The sequence below is a fragment of the Fukomys damarensis genome, unplaced genomic scaffold, assembly GCF_012274545.1.
Source record: "Fukomys damarensis isolate Sample0158 unplaced genomic scaffold, DMR_v1.0_HiC HiC_scaffold_35, whole genome shotgun sequence".
Classification (NCBI taxonomy): domain Eukaryota; kingdom Metazoa; phylum Chordata; class Mammalia; order Rodentia; family Bathyergidae; genus Fukomys; species Fukomys damarensis.
The window spans coordinates 30,634,591-30,649,610 of NW_022900947.1; the positions used below are offsets into that span (position 1 = coordinate 30,634,591).

At 37.2% G+C, this 15,020-nt stretch overlaps 1 protein-coding gene across 2 annotated transcripts in view; it reads left to right on the forward strand.

Moving 5' to 3' along the window:
- The window catches only part of Ube2k (ubiquitin conjugating enzyme E2 K), a 39,893-nt gene extending 25,397 nt beyond the window's left edge, over window positions 1–14,496 (forward strand). For both annotated transcript variants that reach the window (XM_010625119.3, XM_033758806.1), the window contains 3 exons: window positions 6,314–6,413; window positions 10,154–10,282; window positions 10,611–14,496. In XM_010625119.3, the coding sequence (XP_010623421.1) occupies window positions 6,314–6,413; window positions 10,154–10,282; window positions 10,611–10,685 (304 nt within the window). In that variant the 3' untranslated portion in view covers window positions 10,686–14,496. The remainder of the gene's footprint in view (window positions 1–6,313; window positions 6,414–10,153; window positions 10,283–10,610) is intronic.
- The last annotated feature ends 524 nt before the right edge of the window (window positions 14,497–15,020 follow it).

The window sequence follows — 15,020 nt, forward strand, 5'->3', positions numbered from 1 at the left end:
CCCCAACCCGCCTCGAGTTCAGGATTTTGCATTTGCCAGGCAGGTGCGGCACCACTGTTACATCCCTGGCCCTTCCCACGCCTTTAAAATATTTTTATTTTGAGATGTTCCAGCTAAATTACCCAGGCTGGCTTGAACTTGGGATCCTCCTGCCTCAGCCTCCCAAGTAGCTGGGATGATAGGGGATTGACAGCAAAGACACCATTGGAACCACCCCCACACCCCCTTACTACTGGTGATTGAACCCAGGGTTTTCTCATTGAGCTACATCCATCTCATTTTTAAATTTTAAGACAAGATCTAAGTTGCCCAGGCTGAACTCAAAACTTGTGATTTTCTTGCCTCTGCTATTCCTGGCCTTTTTTGTTTTTGTTTGTTGTTTTGGTAACAAATGGCATAAATCTTACTATGTTACCAAAAGTTTTTCTTTGTTCCTTTTGATTTTGAGTTTTGACAGCAGTTCTCGTCAACATTGTTTGTAAATTTATTGTGTTTGTTTTTGAGGCCAGATCTCACTGTGTAGTTCAGGCTGGCCTTGAACTCACTACATAAGCCAGGCTGCCATACTGCCTTAAATTGTCAAAGTGCTGGGATTACAGCTGTGTGCCACCACACCTGGCTTGGCCCAGGCAGCTTTGTTGCACATGTTAAACACATCTGGAGTACTCCTCTCTTTTCACAGCAAATTTGTAGAACTCTTTGGTGGCCCACAGGGCGCACTTCTTGAGACTTACCAGTGGATGTTTTGTTGGTATGTTCTTAGATCTCTACATTGTTGATGGCAGAATGGTCCTTGCAACCTTCTTTGCAAAAGCCATTCTACCAGGCTTAATTTGAAAGGGCAGAGTGTAAGAGATTGTGGAAGAGAGAAGAAAACCCAGTTCATCTTAATTGTTTTAAAGTGTAGGGTTAAATAATGGTTGAATGAGATTGTATTGTTAGCATCCAGGGTCCAGAGCTCTCCATTTTACAGCACTGAAACTATTCCAGTTAAACAGCTTCCTGGTGGGCCATGTTGTACATGCCTATAATCCCAGCATAGTCATAAGCTGAGGCAGGAGAATTGTAAATTCGAGCCCAAACTGGGCTACTTAGTGATTCATAAGATCTTGCCTCAGAATTTAAAAAGGTGTTACGGCCCTGGATTCAATCCCTATTGTACCATCCCCTCAAAAACAAAACCCAGAAACCCAGACCCAGGTTTTCTCCCTCTCCCCTCTCCCCTTTCCTTTTTTTGGGGTGGGGGGCAGTCTTGCTATTTTAGGCTGGCCCAGGCTGGCCTCAAACTAGCAGTGATCCTCCTGCCTAAGTCTACTGAGGAATCATACAATTGCCATTTTATGTCTGTCTTATTTCACTTTAACACTTGTTTCTTCAGGATTGTAGTATATGTTAGCACTCTCCTCCCACCACCACCTCTGGGAAGTGAACCCAGTGTCTTCACACTGAGTTGTGTCTCCAGCCTTGTTTTTATTTTTTTATTTGGAGACAAAGTTTCACTAAATTGTTCAGCTGAGCTCAAGTTTTATGTTCCTGCCTCAGCTTCCCAGTGTATTGAGATTACAGGCATGCAGCACCATACTCAGCCTTTTAAAAATTATTTCTTTTGGGGGTATTGGGGCTTGAATCCAGAGCCTCATGCATGGTAAGTAAGCACCCTGGCTGCTGAACTCCATAGCTTCAGTTCCCAAATCTGCTTTGTTTTGTTGTACCCGGGATCAAACTCAGGATATCGTGCTTGCAAGGCAGGTGTGGTGCCACTGAGCTAAATCCCCGGCCCCTCAAATTCTTTTAAAGGCTAAATAATAATTCATTGTATATGTGTGCAAAAGTTAAACATTTTATTTACTCATTCCTGCATTGATAGAAGCATATTACTTTCCTCTCTTGGCCAATGTGAATAATGGTGCTCTGAACATTTTTAAATCAAGCTTGTTTTATTGTTGACTTGTATGAATGAGTTGTTCATATTCTAGATATCAGTTCATTATTAGTTCTTTGTCAAATATATGATTTGTAAATATTTTCTCCCCATTACATAGATTGCATTTTAACTGTTGATTTAATTTTGATGTAGTGTGGTTGTCCATTTTCCCTCATTTGTTTCCTGTACTTTTTATATAACCAAGAAATCATTGCCAAATCTAGTCCCATGGAATTTGTCACCTATGTTTCCTTCTAGTTTTAGCACTTAAGTCTTGATCCTTTTTTTTTTTTTGTACCAGAGATTGAACTCAGGACTTTGTGCTTGCAAGGGAGGTGGCTGCACCACTAAGCCAAATCCCTGGCCCTTGAATTAAATTTTTTGTACAGTGTAAAGTGATGGTCCAATTTCAGTCTTTTGCGAGATTTTTTATGTGTTTATTGCTTTGTTGAGCTATGTAAGGCTGACTATATAATATTAGTGATCCGGGCTTAAATTTTTTTTTATTTTACATGTCTCTATAGTTTTATTTTAATGTAAAATAACCTGAGTGTGTTTAATAATTTTAGTGAGGTTTTTTATTCACTGTTCAAGGACATTTCATTGAAAGAATTTTTTTTTCATACCAGAGATTGAAATCAGGACCTTGCATTTGCGAGACAGGCAAGGTGCCATTGAGCTAAATCTCCAGCCCCAAGAAAGAAATTTTATTATTTAAAGCAATAATTTATTTAAAGAGTTCTATAACTTTAAGATTTTATTTAAATTAATGCCATAGTGTTTTGGGGGTTTTTTGGGTAGCAGGGATCAAACTTGGGCTCTTGAGCTTGCAAGGCAGGCAGTGGAACCACTGAGCCAATTTCCCATCCCAGTGCCATAAATTTTAAAATTAGGCTGCTTTAAAAGTCTGTGTAGTCTAGTGGGGCATAGTGACACACACCTGTAATCCCAGCACTTGGGAGGCTGACTCGGGAAGATTTCCAAGAGTTCAAGGCCAGGCTTGGCTACTAATAAGTTCAAGGATGGCCTGAGCTACATAGTCCCAGTCTCAAAGCACCCCCCCCCCCGCGCCGCCAATGTCTGGATGGTCTAGATATGGATATTAATTGTAGAGCACTTGGCTTAGCAGGTGTAAGGCCCTGGGATTTATCTCCGGGTGGGGGAAGGGGCTCCATCGGGGTACTAAGTAGCCAGATTAAGTGTTAAATATTCCATTTCTGTCATATTTTGTCTTTTTAAAAATAATTTAAGTCACTTTTCTGCTGATATAATTGGACAATTTTTTATGTCATCTGTTTAAACATTCTCTTTGAAATTGGCCAGATATTTCATAGAGTAATGAACTGGGCATGGTGGTGCATGTCTATAATCTCAGCCCTTTAGGAGGCTGAGGCAAAAGTATCATATAAATTTTGAGTCTAGCCTTGGCAACTTTGCCACATAATGAGATCCTGTCCCAAAAATTTAAAAAGGGGTCCAGGTATGGTGGCACACACCTGTAATCCCAGCACTTGAGAGGCTGAGGCACAAGGATTGGTCTGAGATCAAGGCCATCCTGGGCTACATAGTGACTTCAGGTCCAGCCTGAACTACATAGTAAAACCCTGTCTCAAGAAAAATAGGGCCGGGGATTTAGCTCAGTGGTTCCGGCACCCGCTTCGTAAGCTCAAGGCCCCGAGTTCAATCCCCAATACCAAAAACAAAAAATAAAATGAAAAGGGGCCAGGTGTAGTGAGGCATGCCTGTAATCTGAGCACTTGGGAGGCTTAGGCAGGAAAATTGCTGAAATCTGAGCTACACTGCAAGACCTCTCAAAATACTACAAGTAGGGGCGGGAGATTTAGCTCAGCGGTTTGGTGGCCTGCCTCGCAAGCGCAAGGACCCGAGTTTGATCCCCAGTACCCCCCCAAAAAAACTACAAGTAAATAAAAAATAGACGCTGAATAAGTAGTTCATTGCAAAGGCTCTGGGTTCAAACCTCCGTCTAAAAAATACTATTCACAAAGCATTTCAGATATTTCAAACTAGGCGTGGGTGGTACACACTTGTAATTCCAGCACTCAGTAGGCTGAGGCAAGAAGATCAGGAGTTTAAGGCAACCCTGGCTTAACATAGCAAGTCCTGGGCCATTCTGAACTGCATTGAAAGAACCTGTATCAGAAAACTCAGCAGGCTTGGTGTGCTAGTAAATACTTGTTTCAGGACTCAGGACTCAGGACTCAGGAGGCTGAGGCAGGAGGATTACCGTGAGTTAGAGACCAGCCTGGGCTACATAGTGAGTATAATAGACCTGAACTACACAGCGAGACCCTATCTCCATAGTCGTAGAACTAAGGCAGTTGGGGCAGGAGGATCTCTACCAGTTTGAGGCCAGCTGTAGTGAGATTAAGGCCCACTGAATTATATAGTGATACCCTGTCTCCAAAAATAAAAAAGGGTAAGCACTGAATTTGACTTACGTTGTGACCTGGTCTTAAAGAAAATGTCAGCTATTAACTGTGTTATAACTCCTCATTGAAAATTACTGTGGCCAGGAATTTAGCTCAGTGGTTCTGCCGCCTGCCTCGCAAGTGCAACATCCTGAGTTTGATCCCAAGACCAAAAAAAGAAAAAAAAGAAAATTACTTGTGTAACCTTTAAGGAAATTTAGCACCTTGGTCTAGAAAAAGTGTTTCTGATTTCTCCCCCGTTTCAGATTTAGGCATTCAGTTACATAAAACTGCATAGCTGTGCAAAAGTCCTTTACAAATACTATTTTTAAGTGCTAACTTAGCATTTCACCAAATTTTTGAGCATCACAGCAGTTTTTTTCCCCAAGTCCTGTAACTCTTTAAAGGAAAAATTGATAAAATTTGTTTATCACAAGAGCATTTTGAAGAACTTTTATACTGGAATTTTTTCCTAATACACGAAAATATAGACCTGAATACAGTACTGATTTTATTTTGATATAGAATAGCCTTTGTTGTTTAAAATTTACCATTTGTTCACCTCACAAATATTTCAGTATTAATTGGTGAAAGATTTTTAACACAAATGCAAAGCATCCTTCCTAGATAGAAATCATTTTATATAACTGTTTGCTTTGTAAAGCTACATATTTATGAATACATTTAGAAGGAAGATTTAATTTTTTGAGTCAAGGTCTCAGTAAATTGCCCAGCCTGGGCTCAGATTTTAGATCCCCTGCCTGTTTGCTGGAGTGTTGGGATTATAGGTGTACACCACCACTTCTGGTTTTAAGTTATTTAAGCAGAAAGCTTATCCTATTTCCGAGTGTTATGGAAAAATTACAAACTATTCTTAAAAGTCAAGCGCATTTGTTTGAATAGTATTCTTAATAGTCTTTACATTGCCATCAAAAGAAAGTTTTGCAAGCTATTATTAATAAGACTTTTTATATCTAGAGAAATGGATAAAAATAAGTCAGTGAGCTGGGTGTGATGACACATGCCTATAATCCCAGCATTTAGAGAGACTAAGGCAAGAAAATCCCAAGTCTGAGCTGGGCTTAGGCTACTCAATTATTGAAACTTTTCTCAAAATGTTTAAAAGGGTTGGGAGGGTCAGGGATTTAGCTAAGTGATGCAGCCATCTGTCTTGAAAACACAAGGTCCGGACTTTGATCCCCTGTACCAAAAACGAAGGAAAAAAGGGATGGGGATATATATAGCTTAGTGCAAAAGCCATAGCTTCAGTCTCCAGAACCAGGGGGGAAAAAGAATTCAAATAGGAAAATCTAAAAGACAAAAGAGAAAGCTAGTTTGAATAAACTAGGTTTACTTCATCATTCTATATCTGACTTGGAGGCAAAAATTACTTTCAGGCCCTAGATAGAAAAGAAGCCGGGTATGGTGGCATGTGCCTGTAATCCCAACACCAAGAGGCTGGGGCCGGAGTATTGCCATGAGCCTGAGACCAGCCTGAATAATGTAATGAGACTCAATCTCAAAAAAAAGAGAAGGAAAAAAAAAGTTTCATTTTATGAAAATGATGTAGCTCATTGTTGGGGTACTTGCCTAGTATATGCAATACTTGGGATTTAATCCCTGGTAAGGGGGGTGGGGCACAGTACAGAACAAAAAAGTATTAAGTTTATTTGTACATTTTAGATATACAGTATGATGATTTGTACCTTTATATGATATATCTTGGTTTTTATTTTTTCCCCATTTCCTTGCACTCCTTTCAACCCCTCCAATCCTCCCTATTTACAAAGACTTTCTTTTTTTGCCTTTTCTCGTTTATTCCATTCCCTTCTTTCCTTTCCCATACCCCTCCCACTTCCCCTTCCCTCTAGTAGGTTATTGTTTTATTCAGAAAACATCCTCTTTGATTTTACCATCCAGAACCCTTTTAAGTGGGATCTTTTCCTATTTTAAAATTTAGGGCAGCGGCAATGACTCTCCGCACAGTATTATTGTCATTGCAAGCATTATTGGCAGCTGCAGAACCAGATGATCCACAGGATGCAGTAGTAGCAAATCAGGTAAGATGACTGCTTTTTTTTTTTTTCTCATTGGGTTTATTTAGTACTTTTTAGGTATACAATACAGTTGCATTCATCATTGGGATCTTGTACCTTTACATGACAGGTCTTGGTTCTCAGATGACTGCTTTTGAAAGAGTTCTTCATACCTATGTATGTCTCTGTATAGTGGTTTACTATGATAACTCTTCTGAAACTAAATTTGGAAGTAGCTTTCTTCCTTGCAGTAAGGTTATTTTGTCAGATATAATAGTGAAAATTTAAGCTTTGGATTTTAATGTAATAGTTTAATTCAATTTGTATTATATGAAAATGAGTTTCCAAATGCACACAGTTAAAGCAATGACTGTCAAAAGAATGTCTACCCATATACCTCCTGTCAAGATCCTGTGATTAGGCCCAGGCTATGTAGTTCAGCAGTGCTGTACCTGCCTGGCAAGCACAAGGTCCAGAATTCTATCTCCAGCATCAAAATAAAAGAAATCCTGTGATTTGCATTTTAAGAACACACTTTATCATGTGTGTATACATCTCCTATCCCTACTGTCAGCCCTGATCTCTTGTGGTGATAATTTTTAATCACTTCCCACTGTGGTACTGAAGTGGCAGAGTAGCATTAAAGGCAACATTTTTTTTAGGACCGGGGATCACACTCAGGACCTTGCACTTGTAAGGCAGGCATGGCACCACTGAACTAAATCACTGGTAACTTTCTGATTCGCTAAACAAAATATTTTTCACTTTTGATCTTTAATCAGTCTAAGGCAAAAGATTAACACATTACAGCCTGACTGGTTTGTAAATAATATTTGATTGGAACATGGCTATACCCACTTGTTTACTTTCCACCAGCAGTGACAACATTGTTTGAAAGGTTTAAATCACTAATTTCTGTCCCCTTAAGATGTATTTTGCCAACCTATTTTCTAAGCCTTTGTGTTTTACTGAGGATTCATTATGTCTTACTGAACACACCCCTGGCCCCATTTTGTGATACTGGGACCTATGCACTGAGCAACATCCCCAGGCCCTTTTTAATTTTTATTTTATTTTATTGATTGAGACAAGATTTAATGTCCTTTGAATTTAAGTTGATCCTCCTGCCTGAACTTCCCAAGTTCTGAGATTACAGGTATGTGCCACCATGCCTGACCCTTTTTAATTTTTATTTTGAGCAGGGCACTGTGGCACAGACCTCCAATTCCAGCACTTGGGACTCTGAGGCAGGAGGATTACTATGAGTTTGAGGCCAGCCTCAACTATAAGGAGTTCAAGGCCACGCTGAATTACAAAGCCGTGTCAAGAAATACAACAAAATTAAACAAAACAAAAATTTTTTCAAGCAGGGTCTTGCTAAGTTGCCTCTTTTGGGTATGAATTTTCCATCTTCCTGCCTCACCCTCACTTAGTTGATCATATCTACATTGATATTATGACCTGTACATCAGTAAGATATATAGGTCTGACTTTTGAACACAAGAGCATATTGGAAACTGCACATTTCTGTGTGAAGGCTCCATTGATACTTCAACCCAAATTTGCTAAAAGTGAATATGGAATCTTAGACCCTTCACATGTTTCTCTATGTTTGTTTTTCTTTGTTTGTTTTTTAAGACAGGGCCTCACTCTGTAGTTGAGACTGACCTGGAACTATGTAGCATAGGCTGGTCTCAAACTCACAGCAATACTCCTGCCTCAGCCTCCCAAGTGCTGGGATTACAGGTGTGCGCCACCATGCCCAGCCCCTGCAGATGTTTTATTGTTGTATGATACCATTACTAGTTTAGTTTTATGACAGAATCACAGCTTTTGGATCCTCAGTCTATCAGAGTGCTGGGATTACAGGTGTGCACCACCACACCTTGCAGAATTATACTTAAAGCTCACCTTTTTCAAGATTTTATGTGTTGTTAATACTTCATTCTGTCAGCCATGCATCTTCTGTGTGGAAGCTTTCTTTTAGGAAACTTGTCTATACTTTTTTTTTTTTTTTTGGTACTAGGGATCAAACTGGGGTCCTTGCAACTTGTGAGGCAGGTGGTGGAGCTGCTAAGCTAAATCCCCAGCCCATTGCACTGTACTTTTAATTTATTTGTTACCTGTTCTTAGAAGTTTTGGGCCTTCTTTTCCCATGTGTATGTATCCTTGATAATGTGTTCTATGAATTTGCCCAGGGTGGTTGGAATTGTTTTTATGTTTATATTTAATGCTACTTATTGATACTGGGTAGTCAGAAGGATGGCTTGATTTCATTATTGGTTAAGGTTCAACTTAAAGATTTCTTTTAGTACCACCTAAAGTAGTTCAGTGATTTTACTTGTTTTCTTGTTATTAATTAGGAATACTTTTTTTTTTTTTTTTTTTTTTTTTTTTTTAAGTTGTAATTTTTTTTTTTTTTTTTTTTTTTTTTTTTTTTTTTGGTACTGGTAATTGAACTTGGGAACTTGCACTTGTGAGGCAGGTGGCAGGACCACTGAGCTAAATCCCCAGCCCAGGATAGTAATAAGATTTGATTTTGTAATATGTCCTAGAAGCTTGTCAGTCTTAAAATGTTCATCCTTTGAAAAGAAATATTAGAGCCAGGGATTTAGCTCAGCGGTTCCACCACATGCCTTGCAAGCACAAAGACCTGAGTTTGATCCCCAGTACCAAAAATAATAATAATAAGAAAACAAAAAAATATTAAAGTGAATTGAACAAAAACTGTTAATTTATACATTGTTTTACTAAGTTAGTTCATGGTTATCCCACAGGGTTTTCCAACACATATATGAAATTTTTTGCCTTTTGAAAGTACTCTTACAATTTCATGATCGTCTCAAAACATGGTATAAGTTAGGATTTTGCTTCATTTTCCCTAAACTAACACAGTTGTTGTTAGCAAAAGCTAGTTATACTCTTAGTGTGGGCTGTGGGTAGTGCCCAGATCGGTCATATTTCTTATCTAATATTTTACAATTTTAAAATAATTCTGAGTTTAATTCGGTAGTGTTTCCTGTTAGCAGTGTTGGGAATATCTCTAATATTTCACCTCACTTAGTATTTGTTTTTTCCTAATTGTATTTGTTGAATTTGCAGGATAGAGTAGACTAACTTGTGGGATGAAGGCATTACTGGGGATTGAACCATGGCCTTGGCACTGAGCTGCTTACTTCCTGCCCCTCTTTTTTTTGTAATTAAGATATAGCATTACTGAATCATCTAGATTAGTCTCATAGTTGCATTCCTGCTGCCTTAGCCTCCCAGAGTTCTGGGATTACAAAAATGTGACATCCACCCTGGCTGGATTAACTTTGTCTGTGTTTTTGATATATCAGTACAATTTGTGAATCAGAGCTTCACATTAACCAATTTTTTCTTTTTTTTTTGGAACCGGGGATCGAATTCAGGACCTTGCACTTGCGAGGCAGGCGAGGAGCCACAGAGCCAAATCACCGGCCCTAACCAATATTTTATTGAATAACAAATGACACAGCTTCTTTGCAATGGAAAGTCAGTAACATTTCAGTTTACTTTTGGGCAGTTACTAGTCCTAGGGATTGATCTGACAGCCTTGTACTTGCTAATAAGCACATACTCTACCACTGAACTATATACCCTCCACCCTAGAGCATCACATTTTTATTATAAATTCCTTTCATTTAGAAAGAGCAGGGTCTTAGCTAATCAAGAATTGAGCTACTATATTGAATATTATAAAATATCATGTCAATTGATTTTTTTTTTTTCTTTCTGTATAGTACAAACAAAATCCTGAAATGTTCAAACAGACAGCTCGACTTTGGGCACACGTGTATGCTGGAGCACCAGTTTCTAGTCCAGAATACACCAAAAAAATAGAAAACCTATGTGCTATGGGCTTTGATAGGGTAAGTATTTAACAGATTGTTTATTTTAGCATTTATATATGTGTGTGTTGATTTTTTAAATTACTGCTGCAAATCCCTGGGCGGGAAAACTGGTTTAACAAACAAGAGAAAAACCTTGTTGTGTAAATCAGCTTGGTTATTAAAATCAGAAATTTTTTCGCTTTTTATTCTAGTTGTTGGTATTAGAAGCTTTTTATGCACTGCAAGTACAAGGCAGCGTATAGAATAGAAAGTATGATTTTGCAATATAAAGACAGTGATTCAGTGTTTTTAAAATGTTCCCTTGAGGTTTGATTTTTTTGTTGTTGTTTCCTTTTTCTTTCTGCAGAATGCAGTAATAGTGGCCTTGTCTTCAAAATCATGGGATGTAGAGACTGCAACAGAATTGCTTCTGAGTAACTGAGGCCTAGAAAGAGCTGCTGATAGTCAAGCTTGCCTCTTCTTCAGGAGCATCAACATCTGTTATTTTTAGAATTCTGCATAGATTTCTTTTAAACTGGCATTCTTGCCTAATGATGTTATCTAGGCAACCATTGGAGACTGAAAAAAATGTTCTTGCTCTGTAAATAAAGCTAATTAAACGTCTGTGTAAATTTAAAAAGGGGAAATACTTTTAATTTTTTTCTTAATAGTGTAAAAATTCTTTGAGCTAAGCTAAAACCATGGAAAAACATGCTACTTTAGTGTTTAGCGGTGTAACAAGACTAGCAAGAGTTTGCTTCAGGGTTTTGTTGAATAATAAGATAATATTTTGAGTGTGTCAGGGCCATTCAAGTTGTTGGTGTTGCATCACAGCTACCTTAACTGTTTTTAACATGGATCCTCTGTGCCTGTGAATTTACTTGCATGCTTGTACTTGACTTCTTAGGATGGGTAGCTGAAAAGACCACCATTTTAGGCATTAGAAAATTCGTATATAAGAGATTTATCCAGAAATGAAGATGGTGACCTATTCAGAGCCTTTTTGTCCCAGTTGAGAGGTTGGGGCACTGTGTCTTCTTTTCCTGTACCGCACACAGTTAATAATCTAATGGTAGGTTTCTCTGTATTTGGTGGGGAAATGTGCCAAGCAAAGTATCCCTGACTCCCTTTTTAGACCTAGAGTTTGGAATGTTTTGTCATAATTCTTTAAACACTCAAAAGTTTTCCTATGTAAGTAATGTAAGAATGGAGCTGCCAATATTATTTCTTTTGCAGAAACAGTAAATACTTCGATACTGCAGTATTCCTTAGTGTGATGAAAGGACCCGACTTAGTTTTGCAATGAATTTGACGTGGATTTTTAAATTGATAAATTTTTCTTTGAGAACATTGAAGAATGTAGTCAGCTATTTCCAGTAGTTTATGGTGGGCTTTATGAAAATTGCTTTATCAGATACTTTAAAAGCCACTCTTGCTTGCACTTCCCCATATTGACACATGAAAGCTGTGTTGGTGTTTTACTGTACATACTTCAAATGCACATAGGAATAGAGGTGTGTAACAAATCTAGCTTTCTTTATGATGTTTCTGATAATGAGAATTGAAAACTTTACCTTCTCTTGTACATAGTCAGACTTTTATTCATATTAAAGTTACATTTCATTCTAAGTTCAGAAGTTTGAAAATTACTAGTTTTGCAAGTTCATACACTTAATTTGACCATTTTATGAAGGTTGAAGTAGATTTATGTGGGCAGTTCTATACATATAAATATAATTCTTACTAAATTTTCAGGACCAATGCAAAATAATAAAAATGGAATCAGACTAAATTAAGGTTGTATAGTGAAAGTCATAAAAGGTTTTCTTTCTTCAAGTGTTATTTGTCTTAAATCATAACTGGAAAATAATTTATAAGCCTATTAAGTCAGTATAACTTCAACTTTTCAATAATCTTGATACTAGAAGCAATAAAAGAACCAATATTAAATATATCATAATGTTAAAGATATGAAGGTTCTTCCAAAAAACTTGTAAGGCTTTCCTATGTAAAAGTAATCTCTTAAAATTGATATAGTGCATACTGTACACAAGTTGGTATGTTTTCCCCCCACGTTTCTTAAGCATAATCACAACCCTTAATTGTTGTAGTTTAGTTATTTTCTAAAGATGCCAAAGGAAACAAGATTTTTCTTTATTTATTTTAAATAGCTAAAATCTTGTACTTTTTATTTTGAGGTATGGTGGGATTTTGTGATAATATGGACAGTTTTGCTCCATTGTTGGTTAGAATTAATTTTTTTATAGTGGAGGGTGGCTTGGTAATATTAGTATTTGGATTTTTGAAGATGTCAAACACATCCTGTTTACTATTTGCCTATATTATCAGGGTATATTTATTTGTCTGTGGTTAGACAAAAGAGAAAAAGAACTCAGTGGTTACTAGTGTCAAGCATTACATGCTACACTCTTAGAGGCAGCTCTGTCCTGCTTTGATTTTTATTCACACTGCCCCATATCTTGTCCAGGTATTTACTCATCTGATTGTACTTCAGCTCCAGTGCCCAGGAAATTGGAAAGTACAATATTTAGTTTGATAGGTTCTGCATAATGAATTTTTCATTATAAAAATTTATTTCCCTTTAACATGATGATACTCTTTCTTCCTGGTACATTTTCCACTGTCCTGGGGTTTTTGGGTTTTTTTTCTCCCCTCTCTCAATACAGATTTAGCTCCACAAACATAGAAACTAAGGCAATTACCTTTTCTTCTTGTGTTAAATGTGTTTGGGAAAAGGACACTAAAAGTTCAGGCCTAGGGAAAAAGTACCCTGGTGAAAGTTATTTTTAAAATTCTTGGTGTTTTAGAATTTATTGGTTTAAGAGCTCTCAAAAATTATGTTTTAAAAAAAGGCATTAAATTCCAGTTAGATCAGGCAGATTTGCTAAAAGTCACTGATACACTAATAGGCTTTTATTATAATCAGGTCTGTTTCCTGAGTATGTGCCTAACTTCAAAGAAGAAACAGTTACAGTCTGTCAGTACCATTCAGTGAGTGAGTGAGTGAATATAGGAGTTTGAGACTCAAACATGCACATTCGAGGAACTTGCTACTAAATTTGATGCTCTGAGTTGGCTCTGATATGTTTAGAATTGTGACTGTGGTTTATGTAAACACAGAAAACACCTCCAAGAGTATATAAATGTTTGGAATCTGAGTATTTTGTTTCTGAGAAAAATAAGCTATGAAGTGAAAGGAAGATTGAGTTCTTTTGGTCTCTTTTTCAAAGTTTTTCTCATTTATGATTTTTGATGGCACTTAAAACTATGCAAAAATAATTCTTTTTTAAAGTATCTGTAAGAAAGAATTGGCAATTAGAGTTTGCTTGTGTATGTACTACTGAATGCAGCATATTACTCTAGGCTGCTTCATAAGTTTGCCAATGTGAAAAGTAGATCTGGACTATAAGTGTATGTCTGATTTGAGCTTTTAAAACACTGCTGCAGTAGAGGATGGTAATGTTTTCCTAATTCTATGTAGAAACCAGAAATAAAGAACTTTTGTTGTGGTTTAAAGATTTAAGATTAATCTGGCAGACTATTGCTAGAGCCAAGTATACTATTCTTATACATAGGAAAAACAATGTTTAGAAATGAAAAAGGAAGTTGTTTGTTTACAGTTAACTTTATTTCATGAACTTTTACAAACTGATGTTGTATTAATCAATTTCTCTAGTTTCAAAGTTTTTCAGTTCTAGGGTACAAACCATTGATTCAAAAAAGTCGCATTTCTATTCTTCACTTGATCTTAGCCAAAAGGCAGAGAAGCAATGCATTTCTCTTCTTTAGTACCAGTTGAAACTTCTAGCTAGTTGCTACATTGTGAAGACAGCAACTTGAAGTATACTGATGGATAGCCTTTCCCAAACAAAGTGTGACTTTACTTTAGGATCTACAAATGATGTCACACATTGCATTTGCAACATAGATTAAAAATCTTGTGGCATAGGGGTAGGGGAGTGTTGCTATCTCCTTTGTCCTTTGTTACTGTGTTATTGGACTGACCTAGTCTCATAAACCTGCATCATCACCTAAAAATGTAAGTTGTTGAATGTGCCACCATTTGCTTGGTTATTTCAACCATGCTGCTATTATAATCAGGTGTGGCATAGCTTATTGGTTTGGTTTTGAGCGTGAGTGGATAAAAGTCATTGCACTGTGCTGCTGTGAACGATCCTTATCTGCTTGCTGTAACCTACTTTTTACAGGCATCATAATAAAAGCTAGACTATTTCTTTGGGGGAAAAGAGACTTATTTAATGTTATTTAAAGAATTTTCCGATAGAAAATGAAATACTATTGAAAATAATAATCTATTTTTTAGCTTTCAGCAATTGATGGTGCTTTGTTGTGGTGTCTGCTGGAAGTCTACTGCCATTATAGGGATTCTCATTAACTTCACTGAGAAAGAATCTTGCTTGTTAGCATCTTAGATCTCTAAACAGTCTGTTAGTGATGATAAATTCTGTAGGAGGGTCTATTCTGAGCCATTAACTTCCTGTAAGGGGAAAATGGGTGGGTTACCAGAAATACCATTGAAGCAGGGTGGGCTGTGGGTGGAGGGTTGGGTATTTGTCTTGAGAATTAAAAACTACGAAACACTTTTGTACACAACTGATTTTTTAAAAAAATAAACACATTTTTAAAGATGTTGAATTTTTCCCTCTTATTGGGAATTCTTAAAAATAAATGCATGCATGTTTTCCCCTGAAAATGGTTTATATCTTGTTTGTGGGTACTCATCTCTGAGCAGTTA